This window comes from Zootermopsis nevadensis, unplaced genomic scaffold (assembly GCF_977971745.1).
Source record: "Zootermopsis nevadensis isolate Lab colony 2312 unplaced genomic scaffold, Znev_1.0 Znev_ptg000011l, whole genome shotgun sequence".
In the NCBI taxonomy this organism is placed as follows: Eukaryota; Metazoa; Arthropoda; class Insecta; order Blattodea; family Termopsidae; genus Zootermopsis; species Zootermopsis nevadensis.
In genome coordinates, this window is record NW_028259143.1 from 7288867 (window position 1) to 7309770 (window position 20904).

At 39.4% G+C, this 20904-nt stretch overlaps 1 protein-coding gene across 8 annotated transcripts in view; it reads left to right on the forward strand.

Annotated features, from left to right (window-relative positions):
- Positions 1-660: 660 nt before the first annotated feature.
- LOC110828094 (uncharacterized) overlaps positions 661-20904 on the forward strand; it is an 81198-nt gene continuing 60954 nt past the window's right edge. For 4 of the 8 annotated variants that reach the window (XM_087347182.1, XM_087347184.1, XM_087347185.1 and 1 more), the window contains exons 1-6: positions 757-1078; positions 3449-3571; positions 3804-3931; positions 4724-4859; positions 6634-6759; positions 11301-11427. In XM_087347182.1, the coding sequence (XP_087203308.1) occupies positions 983-1078; positions 3449-3571; positions 3804-3931; positions 4724-4859; positions 6634-6759; positions 11301-11427 (736 nt within the window). In that variant the 5' untranslated portion in view covers positions 757-982. The other 4 variants (XM_087347188.1, XM_022060426.1, XM_022060425.2 and 1 more) reach the window with 4 other exon arrangements.

Genomic DNA, 20904 nt, shown 5'->3' on the forward strand with positions numbered 1-20904 from the left:
GTTGAGTCCCAAGAAGGATCTATGGAATGTAAATAAACTCTACTCTAACTCTACTCTACTCTACAAAAAAATGCACTCAACATTAGGACTAAATTTCTTTATAGTTTATTTAATAATGTTTTTTCAGTAACTTGGACTACATGGCATCCCCAATGTTTAAATTATGCATTACTAACAAAAATTATTATCCTGTGCTTAGCTAGTTGAGAAATTACCAGCGTTTTATGGATCCTGAAGGTTAATTGGTGTGTTACCCACCACCAGTCCCTATATTGAGCCATTAATAGATGAACCCAATCCACACTTTCCAAAACCCATTTTTCTCTGAGATCAATTTTGATATTATTCTCCCATCTATGCTGAGGTCTTCCAATAGAAGAGTTGGACCCACTAAACTGCAATCGTCTGACACTGTCAGAATAGAACAGGACAGAATTGAATTTTTTTTTATTCCCTCGATCTCTCATATGTCGAAGCCAAGAGTGTTGAGCAAACATGCCATAGCACAAACACAATGCTTGTTTCTAATACAAATATAAATTACATAGTTATGACAGTAATTTTCAGTGAACAAGAGTATTACCGCAAAAATAAATACACAAGAAGGCATAACCACTATGGCTTACACGTATTTATAATAGCAGAGAATTTTTGGTTGAGGTAAATTCTTCAGTGGAGTAGGAGTGAGATGGGAAATTTGTTTAGTGCTGGCTTGAAGTTCTTTATATCGTGATTCAGACTTTTTATTGGGTAAAGATTATTGAACAGCTTAATTCTAGTCATATCATTTCAATCTTCAGTTCACAGGTTGTTTTGAAAACTCTAACACAATCGATCTCTGTTTCATAACAAATAAATTACCATGTTTGTTGTCATATTAACCGAGTGAAATAAAAATGGTGGAAGTTTTTTGTAAGGTTGACTCCACGCTTTTACAAAACAACTACGGCAATAAGAACTTGTAAATTTTGCTCATAAAATAATGGCGTTCTGCAACAAATTTTTATTTCGCACACTGAACAGTATCCAAAACATGTCGTTTTCAGTTGAGCCCAAAATACTCTTAAACGTATTAAAGGTAAGGACGTTAATGTGAAATGTTAGAATTTTCTACTTGCGTAATATATTTTCAATTCTGTAAGTGTTGTGAGAATCCTCACCACATTAAAATGAATTTTATTTTCTTAATAAAGTGACGCTGAATATTTATTGTAGCAGGTATATTATAACCTCACCACCTTCATCAAATATTATATCCACCGGCCTGTTTTGGCACTTTAGAAGCCTCTGTCTTTACAGTAGGGCAGTCAGTTGGCATTAGCTATGTAAGAATGTGTTCGTGTATAAACACTTATATTTAAAGAAATGTAACTACACAAAACTTAAGTGGGATAAGATATTGCTCTTAGTAATATGTATAGTATCAGGACTGACATAAATACATTACAATCCATAGGTCCTTATGTTAGCCAGATGTCACTAGGATGTGGAATAAGCTATTATAACGCAGTAAATATATATAAGTACAATTTATACTATTATATATACCTGATATAAAACACATTTTGTTAATATCATCAGTATTGTCACTGTGAGCAACTGTTGCAATTTGATGGAGAACTTCAAATAAAGAACTAGGATGCGTCTTACTTATGAACATTTTGAAGGAATGCATTTGATTTGCATCAATAGAAGTGAAATCTGGCATTGGAAGATTACTCAAGCAAAAGCAGTGTCAGTTATCCCATTAATAACTGATTTTATTAAAGAACATTATTCTATCAAACTTTCTTTTGGCAAGTTTAACTCCTTATGCGAATGAAATTATTGGGGATCATCAGTGTGGGTTCAGACGAAACAGGTCAACACTTGATCAGATCTTTGCATTCGTCAGATACATCAATTATTTATAGATTTTTAAAAAGCTTATGACTATGTGGAGAGATTAGTGCTATATAATATTCTTATTGTATTTGGCATACCAAAGAAGCTAGTGAGTCTAATAAAAATGTGCTTAAATGAAACCTGTAGCAAAATTTGTGTAGGTAAATATTTATCTGAGTCATTCTTCATCAAGAACGGTATAAAACAAGGAGATGCTTTATTTCCCTTGCTCTTTAACTTTGTGCTAGACTATGCCATCAGGAAAGTCCAAGATAGGCAGGAGGGTTTGCAATTGAATGGGTCACATCAACTATTGGCATATGCTGATGATGTTCATTTATTGAGGGACGATATAAATACAATAAAGAGGAACACAGAAGTTTTACTAGAGACTAGTAGATAGGTGGGGCTAGAAGTAAATTCAGAGAAAACTAAGTACATGTTAGTATCTTGTCGTCAGCAGACAGGCGGGCAGAATTATCTTAGGGTGAGTAATAAATCCTTTGAAGGTGTTACAATGTTCAAATATTTGGGAACAACAATAACAAAACAAAATGACACTCATGAGGAAGTTAGGAGGAGTTTAAATTCTGGAAATGCTTGCTACTTCTCAGTTCAAAATATTTTGTCTTCCCATTTGATTTCTAGGAACCTGAAAATTGAAGTATACAAAACAATAATTTAGCCTGTTGTTTTGTATGGGTGTGAAACATGGTCACTCACTCTGAGGGAGGAATGTAGATTGCAGGTGTTTGAGAATAGAGTGTTGAGGAGGATATTTGGGCCTAGGAGAGAAGACAATGGGGTCCGGAGAAAACTACATAATGACGAACTTAAAAATTTATACTCCTCCCCCAGTATTGTCAGAGTGATTAAGTTGAGAAGAATGAGATGGGCAGGGCATGTAGCACACATGAATGGGACAAGAGGTGTGCACCGGGTATTGGTTGGGAAGCCTGAGGGGAAGAGACCGCTGGGGAGACCTAGACGTAGATGGGAGGATAATATCAGGCGGGATCTATGGGAGATAGGAGTTGAAGGAGACTGGATTTTGTTGGCCAAGGACAGGGTCCGGTGGAGGGCTTTGGTTAAGTCAGTGATGAACCTTTGGGTTCGGTAAGCCATCCAGTTAGTTATTAAGTAAAGTGAGTTTGTTTTCAGTACTGAGGTAGTAGCATTTTTCATAAATTTCCTTGCATTTTCAATAGGCTGTCTGCTTTTATAACCCCACCAGTCTCTAAGAATGGGTGAATGTGGCCTTAGGTCTAAAAAAGGTTGAGAACCACTGGGTTAGGTTGTTAGATTAAGCTTATATATATTTATTAATTTTTTTATGTGTAATTAGAATGCATATTCCATTCTAGTCTGTCTTTGCTGTTTGACAGTGTTGATTTCTGATTTTTCTGCACTATATCTGCACAATGTAATGTATGGCATGGCATATATGTTCTTTGTGATGAATTATTAGATACTGTTTTTGTGACTAATGATGGGTCTTTACTTTTTCATCATTTACTATCTGTAGACATTGTGTTAATGAACTAATACATTGCTTTCATTTCAGTCAATATTTGTACAGCATTCAACTCATCTTAAAAGAAGCCTACCACACTATGTGAAGACATCTCTCTTTTTTATGTTTGTACAATGCGATTTTCCCTTGGAAAAAGACAACAAACTGAAACAGGTATTGAAGTAAATAATTTCTCTGTATACTCACCATTTAAAAAATTGAGTATTAATCCAAAGTTATATGAGTTGAAGGAATTAAATAATATCATATTAATTTATATTGGAAGGTGTAACATATAAAGTAACTTAGTAATTTTAAAACAATGGTTTTAGCATACAGACCTCATGTCACAGTTTATTTACATCCATACTGAAATGTTAACTAAGGACCTGTTTCTGTATTTCAGGCCCCTTCATCTCATGAAATGACGCATGAATATTTGATTCGCCAGGCATCAACTTCTACAATATCAGCCACCCAGCAACTCCTTACATTGACTTTTGCAGCTATTTCTGACACTTCCAAAATGTATAGGTAATGTTTGTGTTTGTAATATTAATAGTTGTATATTTTGTATGGAAAATGCTACCTAAAGTTTTCTACAGCAAATTTTCAAAAAGTATACTTCAGAAAGTTAATTGTATTTTAAAAATTTGGTGTAAGTTACCACAATAGGTATCTCAGATTTTTCTTAGGGAACCTGAAGGTCTCAGGGTAGGACATTAGACACTTTTTCAGAGGGTTCTAGGTTTGATTCCTGGTCAGATCTGTGTGCATATTTTTCTGTTGATTGACTAGAACTTTTCCGCATCATCTTCCATCCTTCACAGTAAGCAGAAAACACCAGGGAATCTACCCCAACATTTCATGTAGTTTTATTTTTTCTCCTATATTTCTTCCCAGGTTTGTTGTAAAAGTAAATAAGTATGTATAGTGATGATGGCCCTGCAAACAAAGTAAAGGACAGTATATGAACTGGATGGCCAGGATTTGATACCTGCTTGTGCAGTGCAAGTATTTTTTCCACTGTTGTATATAGAATATCTGTGCTTCCTCTTATTCATTAAGTACCATAGTCTATTTCTGTGAATGTAAATTTATGAGTGCTTAGCATCTGTCAGTATATCATGATATTTTGTACTGCATTATATAATAGACTGGGCAGAAGAGACGCAAATGAGATAAATAGGCTTCTACTTGAAGTTTAAATCCAGCATTGACCAGGAAAACCATTAGTTATGATTTCACTATACAGATGAAAGAATGAGAGATTGTTTCATTCATTCAGGCTCTGAGATTTCAAATATGGATTTAAATGTGTTCTAGGGAGTGTATGGAACAACTGATGTCCCTCATGGACCAGAGTCTGCAAGTACAGAGTGCAGGCAGTGCTCACTCAGAATTATGGGATCAGGTTATTGAAATGAGAATGAAAGTAAGGGACTGTAAGCAGCGATTAGAGGTGAAGCCATCTTTGAATATTTCTCTGTGTTTTTAAGGAAACAAATACCATGTATATCTTTTTGTTGTTGAGAAGTGGTGTTTCATCAGTCCTGTTTAATTCCTCGTCTGATACCATCACCACTACTTATCGACTGTAAGCTCCGATTTCACAACCATGTTTACCACATATTTTATTAAGTTGCTGGGTCTTGTTTGCACAATAACCTTTTTGTTCTCTTCTCTCAATTGCCTGTATATGTTATATGTAACCTTAGTTAGATCCAAGCTCAAGTACGCCTCAGTCGTTTGGAATTCTATTACAACTACTGATTCCAACAAACTGGAACATATCCAGCAGAAGTTTGCAGCCCTTTGCTACTATCGTTTCCTCCCCAAGTGCATTACAGCTACGCTGATGCTTTAGAGTATTTAAAACTCATACCCTTCCTAAGAGAAGGCATTGTAGTGATGCACTGTTCCTTGCGCAGGTCTAAAGCAGCTTTAAATGTTGTCCTTCCTTTCTGGAAGCTGTTGGTCTCTGCATCCCTGCTCGGAATCTGAGAGATTTTTCTATGTTCAGTTTTAGCCCTTTGATCAAAAACAGTCCTTCTGCTAGATGCGCATCAGCTGCTAATGTCATCTGCAGGGACTTGGACATATTTGAAACAAAAATTGTCACATTCTATAATAGTATAATTTAATTAATTGATTTAAATTATTTTTACAAATATGTTAATATATTTAGTTACAATTTTCTTGTGTATTAATGTCCTCCTTATTAATGTATTTTATATTTGCTTGTTTTACCTTTTATGTTTTTATTGTGTTCGTGTGCTCATCTCTTTTGCTGTATCTGTAATTGGCCTTCTGGCTGTTGATTCAGCACACTAATAATAAAGAATTGAATTGAATTGAATAAACTACACTAGTCCTGAATGTTTAATGCTTCCAGTATCTTGACAAGTCCAACACAAGGCTGGCATTAGTTGGATAGTAATCATTCAGTTTAGCATGAGGTCATTGGGTGTTTGCACTCCTGCTTTTCCAGATGGCAGTCAGTAATAACATGAGATGAACAGAAGGTCAGAGGGTCGGAATGAAGTGAAAACTTCAATAGAACTTGGGAAAAATACTCAGAAAAAAATAACAAATACTGCAAAATTAAACACACTCTGTCTTCAAGTCTGAATACTTTGTCATAACATACTTATCATTATAATGATAATTTAAATCATGACATAGTCACTGTAACATCTATTATGTAAGTTCTTTCTTCCTTTCTGACAGTAATATAATCTATAAGAGTCTTAAATTTTTTACCCCAAGTACTTACAACTTGATCTCTTTTGTTCCATCCTTTTCCAATTATGCATCCGTTAGTGTTGCATCAGCATATCAGAGTGTTTCTTTATTTCTCTTCAGTGATTTGTACCTCTTTCTAACTTACCGTGTTTGTGCATTGACATTTGGCACCTAAAGTCTCGCCCCAAATAGTTAATTTTTTTGTGTAAATTTATACCAGAGTACACCGTGCTACTACCCAGGAGACAGCCATCTTTATAAATTTTCAAATTTGGTATTGTTTTTGCCAAGCACAGTAGTAAACTGAATGATGGTGATGTGTAGTAGGCAGACCATTACAAGTCACGCATGACTCGACACATTATTATAGTGTGTAACTGTAGATTTTTATTAAGAAAACGTGCCACACTTTTTAGTTATGAGATCTAATCGTAACTTATTTAGATCTAGGTTGTTTTGTGAAATTGATTACACTGTTTTTGTGTTTGCAGGAGTTAACCAGCTTCATGGAGTATGTTGATAAACTGGCAACTTCTGCTGCTGAAACAGCTTATTTGGGTGGAGCAGAACACATGAGCACTGTCATGTGTGAAACTATGAATTCTGCACATGCAAAGGTAAAACATTTTTATTTTTGTTAACCAAAATGTGATTTAAGATCTACACAATTTTAAGCTGAACATGTACTTGTGTGGACTGGTCTGAACCCCACCATGGCATGAAAATTCATATCTGCATCTCACCTCATCTTTCTTGTATCCATAATCCCCCAGTTTTTGAATGGCTCTGCTATGGTCTGTCTTTGTGCATAGATAAAACGGAGAAAAACGCTAGAAAATATTCGTCCTCTTGCTTGTTTGAAGAGAGAGAAAGAAATTTCTTTATTTCACTCACAGAAGTGCTACAACATTTTGGATTTATTATTGTTGAAAAGTGATATTGGGATTTGCAATTCCAATATAAAGAAGTACACAGCAGTCCTGTATGTGGTCTACGGTAGATTAATATTGGACACAAAATTTGGTTCTGGCTTGGTACATTTATAAAGATCTTAGTATTATATTTTTTTTCTCTTGCTGTGGATGCTGATTTATATTATAGCGAGAATTCAGGGTGTGCTTTTCTTTAATATGGTTTGTTAAATGAGAACACTGCAGTCTCAATAAAATGAGAATGCTTAACATTATAAAAATGCTGTATGTAACAAATATTCATAATATACAAAATTGGTGAAATAACAGGTCTGCCACACAAAAAACGAGACTGTGCTTGTAACTCTTTTTATTTAATAAATTCAGAAAATCAACTACGATCGCCTTCAAAATAGTTCCCTTCTGAGTTGACACACTGCTGCATACGATGCTGCCAACGTTCAAAGCAATTCCGCAGGCCATATTCTGTAAGGCTGTTGAGGATCTCCGCCGTTTTTGCTTTCACATCTTCTACCTACAAAAAATGGGTTCCTTTGAGCACCGACTTCATCTTTGGGAAGAGGTGGAAGTCGCAGGGAGCGAGGTCTGGCGAATAGGGTGGGTGGTCAAGCACAATGATGTTTTTATTAGCTAAAAACTTCGTCACAGACAAGGCGTTGTGGACTGGTACATTGTCCTGGTGCAAAAATCCACCCGTTTCTCCATAATTCCGGTCGTTTCTTTCTCACACGTTCACGCAATTTTGTGAAGACTTCACTGTAATACTGCTGATTTACCGTCTGGCCACTGGGTACCCACTCTGCCATCACAATACCCTTGATATCGAAGAAAACAATCAACATTGCCTTGAACATCTGTGTGTGGACGTCCTGGGCGATCATCATCTTTCACGCATTCTCTGCCTTCCGAAAATCGTTTGTGCCATTCAAAAACACGTGCACGAGACATGCAATCTTCGCCGTAAGCCTCAGTCAATAATTGAAAAGTTTCCATCGTGGCTTTCTTCAGTTTAACAAGAAACTTGATGTTAACTCGTTGTTCACTTTTGCAGTCGGACATTTTCTGGCCAAGGGTAAAAACATGTCTGTACAAAAACACTCATCCACTGCTACTGAGTGAAGCAAACTATTTGAAACTTGCGTCACTGGTAGAGGACAGATCAAGGTCAAATATGGTTTGCTTATTTCGCCCTCACCATAATTGTTTGCCTACTTACAGCATCAGTCTCGTTATTTTTGTGGCAGACCTCATACATAATCTTAAAGGCCTCCTACTTTTTAATTTTATATATATATATATATATATATATATATATATATATATATATATATATATATATATATATACATATATATATCACAGTTGGGCACAAAGATAAGAAATGTAGTATAGGTGGGGGCAATATTTGTTCTTTTTTGAAGTGGTTATCATGAAGATATGAAAATAACAAAGAATAATTTAACATTCTTGATATCTTAATCATCATTTAATGGAGAAGTTAAAAATTTCCTTTTAAACATGCAACCCAGAGAGCCATAGTTTACCAATCCCGCTTATTACATGCTACGTGGCTGTAAGTAATACTTTCTTCCCATTCACATTCCACCCATAATTTACTGTGTATTTATACATGTGTGAGAGTAAGTGTGTTAATTTCTGTTGAACCTGGTTGACAGACATAGCAAATGGAGCGAAGCAAATTCTCACGTATGAACACTATGTTACAGGCTGGTTCTGATCTCACACTCAGAATACACTGGTCATGTACAACATGAAATTGCTGATCATATTTTGTCTTTTGTCTTCAAAATGGGGAACAGTTTCAAAGAAGTTAATCCACACTGATTTCATAATTCCTTATTCTTTATTCCCCTATGATAAGGGTTAAGCGCTTCCATATGCCCTATGTACATGAGGATATTTTACGGTACTTGAAGTGTGCATTAAAATTTGTGCAAATGTCCTGTGTATTTATTTATACATTCCTTAAAGGTAAAGTAAAAGTCATCCATGTGGTTGATGATGGTGGTGTTTCTTTTCTTTTTACTGAATGACATGCAAAGAAATTTTGCTCAAACCAATTCATTCAACTACTTCAAGCGCCACTTACTTGATCTCACATGCAAATACAGTGAAACCTCTATCCATCGTTCCCGGAACTATCGTTTTCCCGGATGCATCGTCCGTTTTGTTCGGTCCCGAATATATCCCATATAAAATAATGTTACATTTTCCCGCTTCTATCGTTCCTCGAACTATCGTTTTATCGCATCGATCGTTCAAAAATCTTAGTCCCGGCCCACAATTTTCCCGCAATGATCGTTTCTGAGAATTTAAAATGCTGGGTTTTGAGATAAATTATTACCGAAAGACGCACAATGTTTTTGGAATACGCAGTAGCGGTAACCTGTTATATCGCCCAACCAGCACATTCTTTTGGAATGAGGGTCAGCGGTGCAGGGGTGATAGTTGGAGTGAATGGCGGTGCCCATTGTCAGAAATTTTACGATTTTAATTTGGGTCCACTCATATTTCGTTCCAGCGATGCCAGATGGCATGTGCAGTGTGAATTTCTTCACAAATGCTTTTATTATAAGTACAAAGGAAAGGCTGGCGGCACTTTTCATTCTTCTGGTTCATCTCGTTTCCAGCGGTTCAGGGTCTTCTACAGCTACTTTTCGTTGAGTTCGGCAGTAATAGTATTTCCATTCTTCCCGTTATTGTCCGCAAAGGGGGTTGGAGTGGTGAGGAAGAAGACGACGAATGCGAGCCCGAAGCTTTGCCGAGTTTTGCCGAAGCGCGCGCTGCATTGGCGAAAGTGAAGTCGTTCTTTTATGCGCTTAATATTAGTGAACGTGACGAGGAAAACATTTTGAACGTGGAAAGTGCTCTGTTTGGTCTAAAACGTAAAGTTTCGACAAACCAGTTGTCCATTAAAGACTTTTTTGGTAAAAAGAAGTAACTTTGAAAGGGAAACATTGTTTTTTTTTAAATTTTTAATGCTTTCCCGCATCTATCGTTTTCCCACATTCATCGTTTTTATTTCCCACCCCCGCCGAAAACGATGCATCGAGGTTTCACTGTACATGTAAACCTCGATTTACGCCGGGGATGCGTTTCTGGACGAACCGGAGTAAATGGAATCGGCATAAATTGAAACTCTTTTTATAATGTAAATCAATGGGAAGTCAATGACATGCGTTGCACCCAAACATTGACGACTTAAGTTCCTCAAAAATTGACTTCGCCTTATCCGAGATAGCAATTTCAGTCAAGGGGATGTTTTTTCAATTCATATCACCCATCCATAGCAGCAGTAATTTCTCCATTCTTTCTAAAAGTTTACTTCTGCTATAACTCACTTGCGTTGCACTTATTCTCGTAGCCTGTTGTATTGACTGTTTTATTTTATATGAATTTTTCATTATGGTAGTCACAGTGGAAGGAGGCAATTTCATACTTTTGCACACATTACGATGGGTATCACCACCTTCTATTCCACGAATTATGTCCATCTTATCTTCTAACGCAATAGACCTACGCAACTTTTTAGCAACACATTCACTTCTCTTACCAGACATGGCGGCTCTTCTACATTTATAAATATAAAACAGTTGCTACTGCAGAATAGTGGTCAACAACAGCACAAACACGTTTAGCACACAGTTTTCAGCACATTCAATGTGTCAACAAGAAGTGAACTGAGTGCATTTTTTCTTACTCCCTTATCAGGCTGAATGCAAATGATTCACCGTGAAGAGTGACCAATGATCATGCGACTGTTGCGCAATGTTGGCGGATCTTTAGGAGATTATCTCGCAACTACTTAGCAATGAGTGCAGAGGTGAATGTATTTATAATTTTTATTCAAAATCAGCGATATAAGAATTACGATTTAGTATAAGAATCAGTACGAGAAACATTGTAAATCATTATAAATAATAGTAAAATATATTTTTCTCACATTTGACTTGCTGGTTTCAAAAGCGGCATTATTCTGAATCGGCACAAATCGAGGTTTACCTGTAAAACTTGTCTATGCCATGACTGAGTCATTCTTGTCAAAATTCATTCTGCACACATTCTGAAACTTCTAAGTTGGTTGATAAGTCACATGTAATTAGGGCTTTTTGCTGTAACAGTTATGCTAGAATGCTTTTTTTCTAGATGTGAAGCACAGTCACAGATAAAACTCATCTGAAGTGAGTATTTTTGGTTTATTTTAGTTGGCACTTGAATGTGATAAAACTAGAGACACAGAAAATGAATTTCTGAAGCAACAAGAAAATTTTATACGTAGAACATGTGAACTTGAGGAAGGACTAAAAGGAAGAGAGAAAGCAACAGAGAAGAGTAAGTAATGATTTCTGAGACAAAATATGGATTGTAAGGGTATATTTTCAAGATTTATTCAGTTCATACACAAATTATTGCATAAGTAATGATTTCTTTATCATACAATTAAATAGAGGTTATGCTACACTGATAATTTGTAAAGGTCTTTGTTTATAGTAAACTTAAAATTCCATTAATTTAATTTGATGTTCATAATGAAAGATTACTTTGTTTAATAGAACAAAATTAAATTTTAAGAAATTAATAGAAACAGCTTCTCATATCAAAGAAATGTATGCAGTTTGACCCAAGGGATGTTGCAGTTTTTGAAGTTCTGGTATGGATCAGGTGGGTACTCTGCCGGAATCGGTCTCTGCATCACCCAGTCTGTGCTGTAACTGGTATGTGCAGGGACAGCCCGTTAGAGATAGGGTCATACAGAGACCAGATCTTGCTGAGACTGAATGCATCTGAGACAGTGTACATCAAAGACGGTGTCCGGCGGAGACTGTTTCTGACGGGGATAGGGTGGGGAGAATTTTAACAAAATTTCAATTTTTTTAAGATATCCAAAAAATCAATTATACCGGAAATTGACAAAAAAGCGCAGAAAGCAGAAAACTTTTGAAAAAGTTTAACTTCAAAAAATTCGAAAAATTTTGGTTTTGTGTGCATTTCAGAGAATTTCCAGCATTTTTTGATTTTTCGAAAATTTTGAATATTTTTTCTAAAGTCACCAAGAGATGCCTGCCAAACTCGATGAATGCCTCGCCCTGTCTCTGCCGGACTCGGCCTCTATCTCACTCGGTTTCTGCCTGCCTCGGTGTTTGCTCCAACTGGCCTCTGCAGGACTCGGTCTCTGCCGGTCACGGTCTGCCTTATGTGCTGTCTGCCGCACCAATGCTCAGAGACCGCACATCAGAGCCGTGTCATACAGAGGCCGATCCGTGCAAAGTCTGAGTCAGGCACAGTCCGCATTCGTCAGACAGTACATCAGAAACAGAACGAGAGAGACCGGTTATGCATGGCATAAGGTGGGGAAATTTTGAAAATTTTCAAAAAATGCTGGAAATTGTCCAAAAAGCGCACAAAATCAAACAAATTTGAAAAATTTCACATTCAAATTTTTTCAAAAATTTTAGTGTTCTGCGCTTTTCAGACAATTTCCAGCGAGAAGTCGCATGTCTCAAGTCGATAGATTTCGCATGTCCCAAGTCGCGAGAAGTCGCATGTCCCAATTCGTTAGATATCCGAAGTCGCATGTCCCAATTTTGGTTTTGTGCGCTTTTCAGACAATTTCCAGCATTTTTTGATTTTTCGAAAATTTTGAAAAATTTGAATTTTTCTTCTAAAATCTCACCAAGAGATGCCTGACAAACTCGGTGAATGCCTCTCCTTGTCTCTGCCTCTGTCTCACCCGGTTGCGGCCTACCTCGGTGTCTGCACCAACCGCCTTTTGCAGGTAGCGCCCTTTGTCGGTGAGGGTCTGTCTTACGTGTTGTCTGCCGCACCTGGGCTCCTCAGAGACGTGTCATACAGAGACCGGGCCGTGCAGAGACCGAGTCATGCACAGACCGCATTCGTCAGACACGCTACATCAGAAACAATCCGACAGAGACCGATAGTGCAAGGCATCAGGTGGTGGAATTTTGAAAAATTTGAATTTTTTTTCAAAAATGCCAAACTCGGTGAATGCCTCTTCCTGTCTCTGCCGGCCTCGGCCTCTTATCTCACCCGGTTGCTGCCTGCCTCGGTGTCAGCACCAACCGGCTTTTGCAGGTCGCGCCCTTCGTCGGTGAGGGTGTCTTACGTGTTGACTCCCGCACCTGGGCTCCTCAGAGACGTGTCATACAAACCGGGCCGTGCAGAGACCGAGTCATGCACAGCCGCATTCTTCAGACAGTACATCAGAGACAGCCCGAGTGAGACCGATAGTGCAAGGCATCAGGTGGGGGAATTTTGAAAAATTTCAAAAAATGAGAAAATGCGGGAAATTGTCCAAAAAGCGCACAAAACCAAAATGTTTTGTAAAATTTCACATTTATTTTTTTTGTTAATTTTCAAAAAATTTTGGTTTTGTGCGCTTTTCAGACAATTTCCAGCATTTTTTGATTTTTCAAAGATTTTGAAAAATTTGAATTTTTTTTTCTAAAATCTCCCCATGAGATGCCTGCCAAACTCGGTGAATGCCTCTCCCTGTCTCTGCCGGACTCGGCCTCTATCTAACCCGGTTCCTGCATGCCTCGGTGTCTGCACCAACCACCTTTTGCAGGTCGCGCCCTTCGTCGGTGATGGTCTGTCTTACGTTTTGAGTGCCGCACATGGGCTCCTCAGAGACGTGTCATACAGAAAACGGGCCGTTCAGAGACCGAGTCATGCACAGACCGCATTCGTCAGACACAGTACATCAGAGACAGTCCGAGTGAGACCGAGTGCCAGGCATCAGGTGGGGGAATTTTGAAAATTTTCGAAAAACCAAAAAATGCTGGAAATTGTCCAAAACGCGCACAAAACAAGAAATTTTTGAAAAATTCCAACTTCAAATTCTTTTTCAAAATTTTTAAAAAAATTTGGTTTTGTGCACTTTTCAGACAACTTCCAGCATTTTTTTGTTTTTTGAAAATTTTGAACTTTTTTCAAAACTCTCCTCAAGCAATGCATGATAGCCTCTTTGAATGCGTCATCCTGTGTCTGCCGGACTCGGCCTCTATCTAACAAGGTTGCTGTCTGCAGCAACACGCCTCTGCATGACTCGGTATGTAAACAAAAGTGTCTCTGTCCGTCTCGGTCTCCGCCTTACGTGTTGTCTGCACCACCTCGGCTCTTCAGAGACGGCACGTCGAGGAGCGTGTGAGGCAAAACCGCGTTCGTGAGAGACAGTTCTTCAGTAACAGTCCGACAGCGACCGGTTCTGCAAGGCATGAGGTAGGGAGAATTTTGAAAAATTTGAAAATTTTCGAAAAACCAAAAAAAGCTAGAAATTGTCCAAAACGCGCACAAAAACAAATTTTTGAAAAAATCCACATTCAAACTTTTTTCAAAATTTTCAAAAACATTTGGTTTTGTGCGCTTTTCAGACAATTTCCAGCATTTTTGATTTTTTGAAAATTTTTAAATTTTTTCAAAACTCTTCTCAAGCAATGCATGCCAGCCTCTTTGAATGCCTCGTCCTGTGTCTGCCGGACTCGGCCTCTATCTCACCCGGTTGTCTGCCTCGGTGTCTGCAGCTACAGGCCTCTGCATGACTCGGTGTGTAAACAAAAGTGTCTCTGTCCGTCTCGGTCTCCGCCTTACGTGTTGTCTGCAGCACCTGGGCTCTTCAGAGACGGCACGTAGAGGAGCGTGTGAAGCAAGACCGCGTTTGTGAGAGAGACAGTTCTTCAGTAAGAGTCCGACACAGACCGGTTCTGCAAGGCAACACGTAGGAAGAATTTTGAAAATTTTCGTAAAATCAAAAAATGCTGGAAATTGTCCAAAACGCGCACAAATCAAAAAAATTTTGAAAAATTCCACCTTCAAAATTTTTTCAAAATTTTCAAAAAAAATTGGTTTTGTGCGCTTTTCACATAATTTCCTGCATTTTTTGATTTTTTGAAAATTTTGAATTTTTTTCAAAACTCTCCTCAAGCGATGCATGCCAGCCTCTTTGAATGCCTCGTCCTGTGTCTGCCGGACTCGGCCTCTATCTCACCCGGTTGTCTGCTTCGGTGTCTGCAGCTACAGGCCTCTGCATGACTCGGTGTGTAGACAAAAGTGTCTCTGTCCGTCTCGGTCTCCGCTTTACGTGTTGTCTGCAGCACCTGTGCTCTTCAGAGACGGCACGTAGAGGAGCGTGTGAGGCAAGACCGCGTTCGTGGGAGACACAGTTCTTCAGTAAGAGTCCGACAGAGACCGGTTCTGCAAGGCAACACGTACGGAGAATTTTGAAAATTTTCGAAAAATCAAAAAATGCTGGAAATTGTCCAAAACGCGCACAAAACAAGAAATTTCTAAAAAATTCGACTTTCAAATTTTTTTCAAAATTTTCAAAAAAATTTGGTTTTGTGCGCTTTTCAGGCAATTTCCAGCATTTTTTGATTTTTTGAAAATTTTCAATTTTTTTCAAAACTGTCCTCAACCGATGCATGCCAGCCTCTTTGAATGCCTCGTCCTGTGTCTGCCGGACTCGGACTCTATCTCACCCGGTTGTCTGCCTCGGTGGCTGCAGCAACAGGCCTCTACATGACTCGGTGTGTAAACAAAAGTGTCTCTGTACGTCTCGGTCTCCGTCTTACGTGTTGTCTGCAGCACCTGGGCTCTTCAGAGACGGCACGTACAGGAGCGTGTGAGGCAAGGCCGCGTTTGTGAGAGACACAGTTCTTCAGTAAGAGTCCGACAGAGACCGGTTCTGCAAGGCAACACGTAGGGAGAATTTTGAAAATTTTCGAAAAATCAAAAACTTTTGCTGGAAAATGTCCAAAACGCGCACAAAACAAGAAATTTTTGAAAAATTCCACCTTCAATTTTTTTTCAAAATTTTCAAAGAATTTTTTTTGGTGCGCTTTTCAGATAATTTCCAGCATTTTTTGATTTTTTGAAAATTTTCAATTTTTTTCAAAACTGTCCTCAAGCGATGCATGCCAGCCTCTTTGAATGCCTCGTCCTGTGTCTGCCGGACTCGGCCTCTATCTCACCCGGTTGTCTGCGTCGGTGTCTGCAGCAACAGGCCTCTACATGTCTCGGTGTGTAAACAAAAGTGTCTCTGTCCGTCTCGGTCTCCGTCTTACGGGTTGTCTGCAGCACCTGGGCTCTTCAGACACGGGACGTACAGGAGCGTGTGAGGCAAGGCCGCGTTCGTGAGAGACACAGTTCTTCAGTAAGAGTCCGACAGAGACCGGTTCTGCAAGGCAACACGTAGGGAGAATTTTGAAAATTTTCGAAAAATCAAAAACTTTTGCTGGAAAATGTCCAAAACGCGCACAAAACAAGAAATTTTTGAAAAATTCCACCTTCAATTTTTTTTCAAAATTTTCAAAGAATTTTTTTTGGTGCGCTTTTCAGATAATTTCCAGCATTTTTTGATTTTTTGAAAATTTTCAATTTTTTTCAAAACTGTCCTCAAGCGATGCATGCCAGCCTCTTTGAATGCCTCGTCCTGTGTCTGCCGGACTCGGCCTCTATCTCACCCGGTTGTCTGCGTCGGTGTCTGCAGCAACAGGCCTCTACATGTCTCGGTGTGTAAACAAAAGTGTCTCTGTCCGTCTCGGTCTCCGTCTTACGGGTTGTCTGCAGCACCTGGGCTCTTCAGACACGGGACGTACAGGAGCGTGTGAGGCAAGGCCGCGTTCGTGAGAGACACAGTTCTTCAGTAAGAGTCCGACAGAGACCGGTTCTGCAAGGCAACACGTAGGGATAATTTTGAAAATTTTCGAAAAATCAAAAAATGCTGGAAATTGTCCAAAACGCGCACAAAACAAAAAATTTTTGAAAAATTCCAACTTCAAAATTTTTTCAAAATTTTCAAAAAAAAATTGGTTTTGTGCGCTTTTCACATAATTTCCTGCATTTTTTGATTTTTTGAAAATTTTGAATTTTTTTCAAAACTCTCCTCAAGCGATGCATGCCAGCCTCTTTGAATGCCTCGTCCTGTGTCTGCCGGACTCGGCCTCTATCTCACCGGGTTGTCTGCCTCGGTGTCTGCAGCAACAGGCCTCTGCATGACTCGGTGTGTAAACAAAAGTGTCTCTGTCCGTCTCGGTCTCCGTCTTACGGGTTGTCTGCAGCACCTGGGCTCTTCAGAGACGGCACGTAGAGGAGCGTGTGAGGCAAGACCGCGTTCGTGGGAGACACAGTTCTTCAGTAAGAGTCCGACAGAGACCGGTTCTGCAAGGCAACACGTACGGAGAATTTTGAAAATTTTCGAAAAATCAAAAAATGCTGGAAATTGTCCAAAACGCGCACAAAACAAGAAATTTCTGAAAAATTCGACTTTCAAATTTTTTTCAAAATTTTCAAAAAAATTTGGTTTTGTGCGCTTTTCAGGCAATTTCCAGCATTTTTTTGATTTTTTGAAAATTTTCAATTTTTTTCAAAACTGTCCTCAAGCGATGCATGCCAGCCTCTTTGAATGCCTCGTCCTGTGTCTGCCGGACTCGGACTCTATCTCACCCGGTTGTCTGCCTCGGTGGCTGCAGCAACAGGCATCTACATGACTCGGTGTGTAAACAAAAGTGTCTCTGTACGTCTCGGTCTCCGTCTTACGTGTTGTCTGCAGCACCTGGGCTCTTCAGAGACGGCACGTACAGGAGCGTGTGAGGCAAGGCCGCGTTCGTGAGAGAGACAGTTCTTCAGTAAGAGTCCGACAGAGACCGGTTCTGCAAGGCAACACGTAGGGAGAATTTTGAAAATTTTCGAAAAATCAAAAAATGCTGGAAATTGTCCAAAACGTGCGAAAAACAAGAAATTTTTGAAAAATTCAACCTTGAAATTTTTTTCAAAATTTTCAAAAAAATTTGGTTTTGTGCGCAATTCAGATAATTTCCAGCATTTTTTGAGATTTTGAAATTTTTCAAAACTGTCCTCAAGCGATGCATGCCAGCATCTTTGAATGCCTCGTCCTGTGTCTGCCGGACTCGGCCTCTATCTCACCCGGTTGTCTGCCTCGGTGTCTGCAGCAACAGGCCTCAACATGACTCGATGTGTAAACAAAAGTGTCTCTGTCCGTCTCGGTCTCCGTCTTACGTGTTGTCTGCAGCACCTGGGCTCTTCAGAGACGGCACGTACAGTAAGAGTCCGACAGAGACCGGTTCTGCAAGGCAACACGTAGGGAGATTTTTGAAAATTTTCGAAAAATCAAAAAATGCTGGAAATTGTCCAAAACGCGCACAAAACAAGAAATTTTTGAAAAATTCGACTTTCAAATTTTTTTCAAAATTTTCAAAAAATTTGGTTTTGTGCGCTTTTCAGACAATTTCCAGTATTTTTTGATTTTTTGAAAATTTTGAATTTTTTCAGAACTGTCCTCAAGCGATGCATGTCAGCCTCTTTGAATGCCTCGTCCTGTGTCTGCCGGACTCGGCCTCTATCTCACCCGGTTGTCTGCCTCGGTGTCTGCAGCAACAGGCCTCTGCATGACTCGGTGTGTGAACAAAAGTGTCTCTGTCCGTCTCGGTCTCCGTCTTACGTGTTGTCTGCAGCACCTGGGCTCTTCAGAGACGGCACGTACAGTAAGAGTCCGACAGAGACCGGTTCTGCAAGGCAACACGTAGGGAGAATTTTGAAAATTTTCGAAAAATCAAAAAATGCTGGAAATTGTCCAAAACGCGCACAAAACAAGAAATTTTTTAAAAATGCAACCTTGAAATTTTTTTTAAAAAAAATTTGGTTTTGTGCGCTTTACAGACAATTTCCAGCATTTTTTGATTTTTTTGAAAATTTTGAACTTTTTTCAAAATCTCCTCAACCGATGCATGATAGCCTCTTTGAATGCCTCATCCTGTGTCTGCCGGACTCGGCCTCTATCTCACCCGGTTGTCTGCCTCGGTGTCTGCAGCAACAGGCCTCTGCATGACTCGGTGTGTAAATAAAACTATTTGTCCGTCTCGGTCTCCACCTTGCGTGTTGTCTGCAGCACCTGAGCTCTTCAGAGACGGCACGTACAGGACCGTGTGAGGCAAGACCGCGTTCGTGAGAGACACAGTTCTTCAGTAAGAGTCCGACAGAGACCGGTTCTGCAAGGCAACACGTAGGGAGAATTTTGAAAATTTTCGAAAAATCAAAAAATGCTGGAAATTGTCCAAAACGCGCGAAAAACAAGAAATTTTTGAAAAATTCGACTTTTAAATTTTTTCAAAATTTTCAAAAAATTGGGTTCTGTGCGCTTTTCAGACAATTTCCAGCATTTTTTGATTTTTTGAAAATTTTGAATTTTTTCAAAACTGTCCTCAAGCGATGCATGTCAGCCTCCTTGAATGCCTCGTCCTGTGTCTGCCGGACTCGACCTCTATCTCACCCGGTTGTCTGCCTCGGTGTCTGCAGCAACAGGCCTCTGCATGACTCGGTGTGTGAACAAAAGTGTCTCTGTCCGTCTCGGTCTCCGTCTTACGTGTTGTCTGCAGCACCTGGGCTCTTCAGAGACGCACGTACAGTAAGAGTCCGACAGAGACCGGTTCTGCAAGGCAACACGTAGGGAGAAATTTGAAAATTTTCGAAAAATCAAAAAATGCTGGAAATTGTCCAAAAAGCGACAAACAAGAAATTTTTGAAAAATTCAACCTTGAAATTTTTTTCAAAATTTTCAAAAAAATTTGGTTTTGTGGGCTTTTCAGATAATTTCCAGCATTTTTTGATATTTTGAAATTTTTCAAAACTGTCCTCAAGCGATGCATGCCAGCATCTTTGAATGCCTCGTCCTGTGTCTGCCGGACTCGGCCTCTATCTCACCCGGTTGTCTCCCTCGGTGTCTGCAGCAACACGCCTCTGCAATCGTCGGTATGAAAACAAAAGTGTTTCTGCCCGACTCGGTCTTCGCCTTACGTGTTGTCTGGAGCACTTGTGCTTTTGAGAGACGGCACGTAGAGGAGCGTGTGAAGCAAGACAGCGTTCGTGAGAGACAGTTCTTTAGTAAGAGTCCAACAGAGACCGGTTCTGCAAGGCAACACGTAGGGAGAATTTTGAAAATTTTCGAAAAATCAAAAAATGCTGGAAATTGTCCAAAACGCGCACAAAACAAGAAATTTTTGAAAAATTCCACCTTCAAATTTTTTTCAAAATTTTCAAAAAATTTTCGTTTTGTGCGCTTTTCAGATAATTTCCAGCATTTTTTGATTTTTTGGAAATTTTGAATTTTTTTTAAAATCTCTTCTCAAGCGATGCATGCCAGCCTCTTTGAATGCCTCGTCCTGTGTCTGCCGGACTCGGCCTCTATCTCACCCGGTTGTCTGCCTCGGTGTCTGCAGCAACAGGCCTCTGCATGACTCGGTGTGTAAACAAAACTGTCTCTGTCCGTCTTGGTCTCCGCCTTACGTGTTGTCTGCAGCACCTGGGCTCTTCAGAGACGGCACGTAGAGGAGCGTGTGAGGCAAGACCGCGTTCGTGAGAGACACAGTTCTTCAGTAAGAGTCCGACAGAGACCGGTTCTGCAAGGCAACACGTAGGGAGAATTTTGAAAATTTTCGAAAAATCAAAAAATGCTGAAAATTGTCCAAAACGCCCACAAAACAAGAAATTTTTGAAAAATTCGACTTTTAATTTTTTTCAAAATTTTCAAAAAATTGGGTTTTGTGCGCTTTTCAGACAATTTCCAGCATTTTTTGATTTTTTGAAAATTTTGAATTTTTTTCAAAACTGTCCTCAAGCGATACATGCCAGCCTCTTTGAATGCCTCGTCCTGTGTCTGCCGGACTCGGCCTCTATCTCACCCGGTTGTCTGCCTCGGTGTCTGCAGCAACAGGCCTCAACATGACTCGATGTGTAAACAAAAGTGTCTCTGTCCGTCTCGGTCTCCGTCTTTCGTGT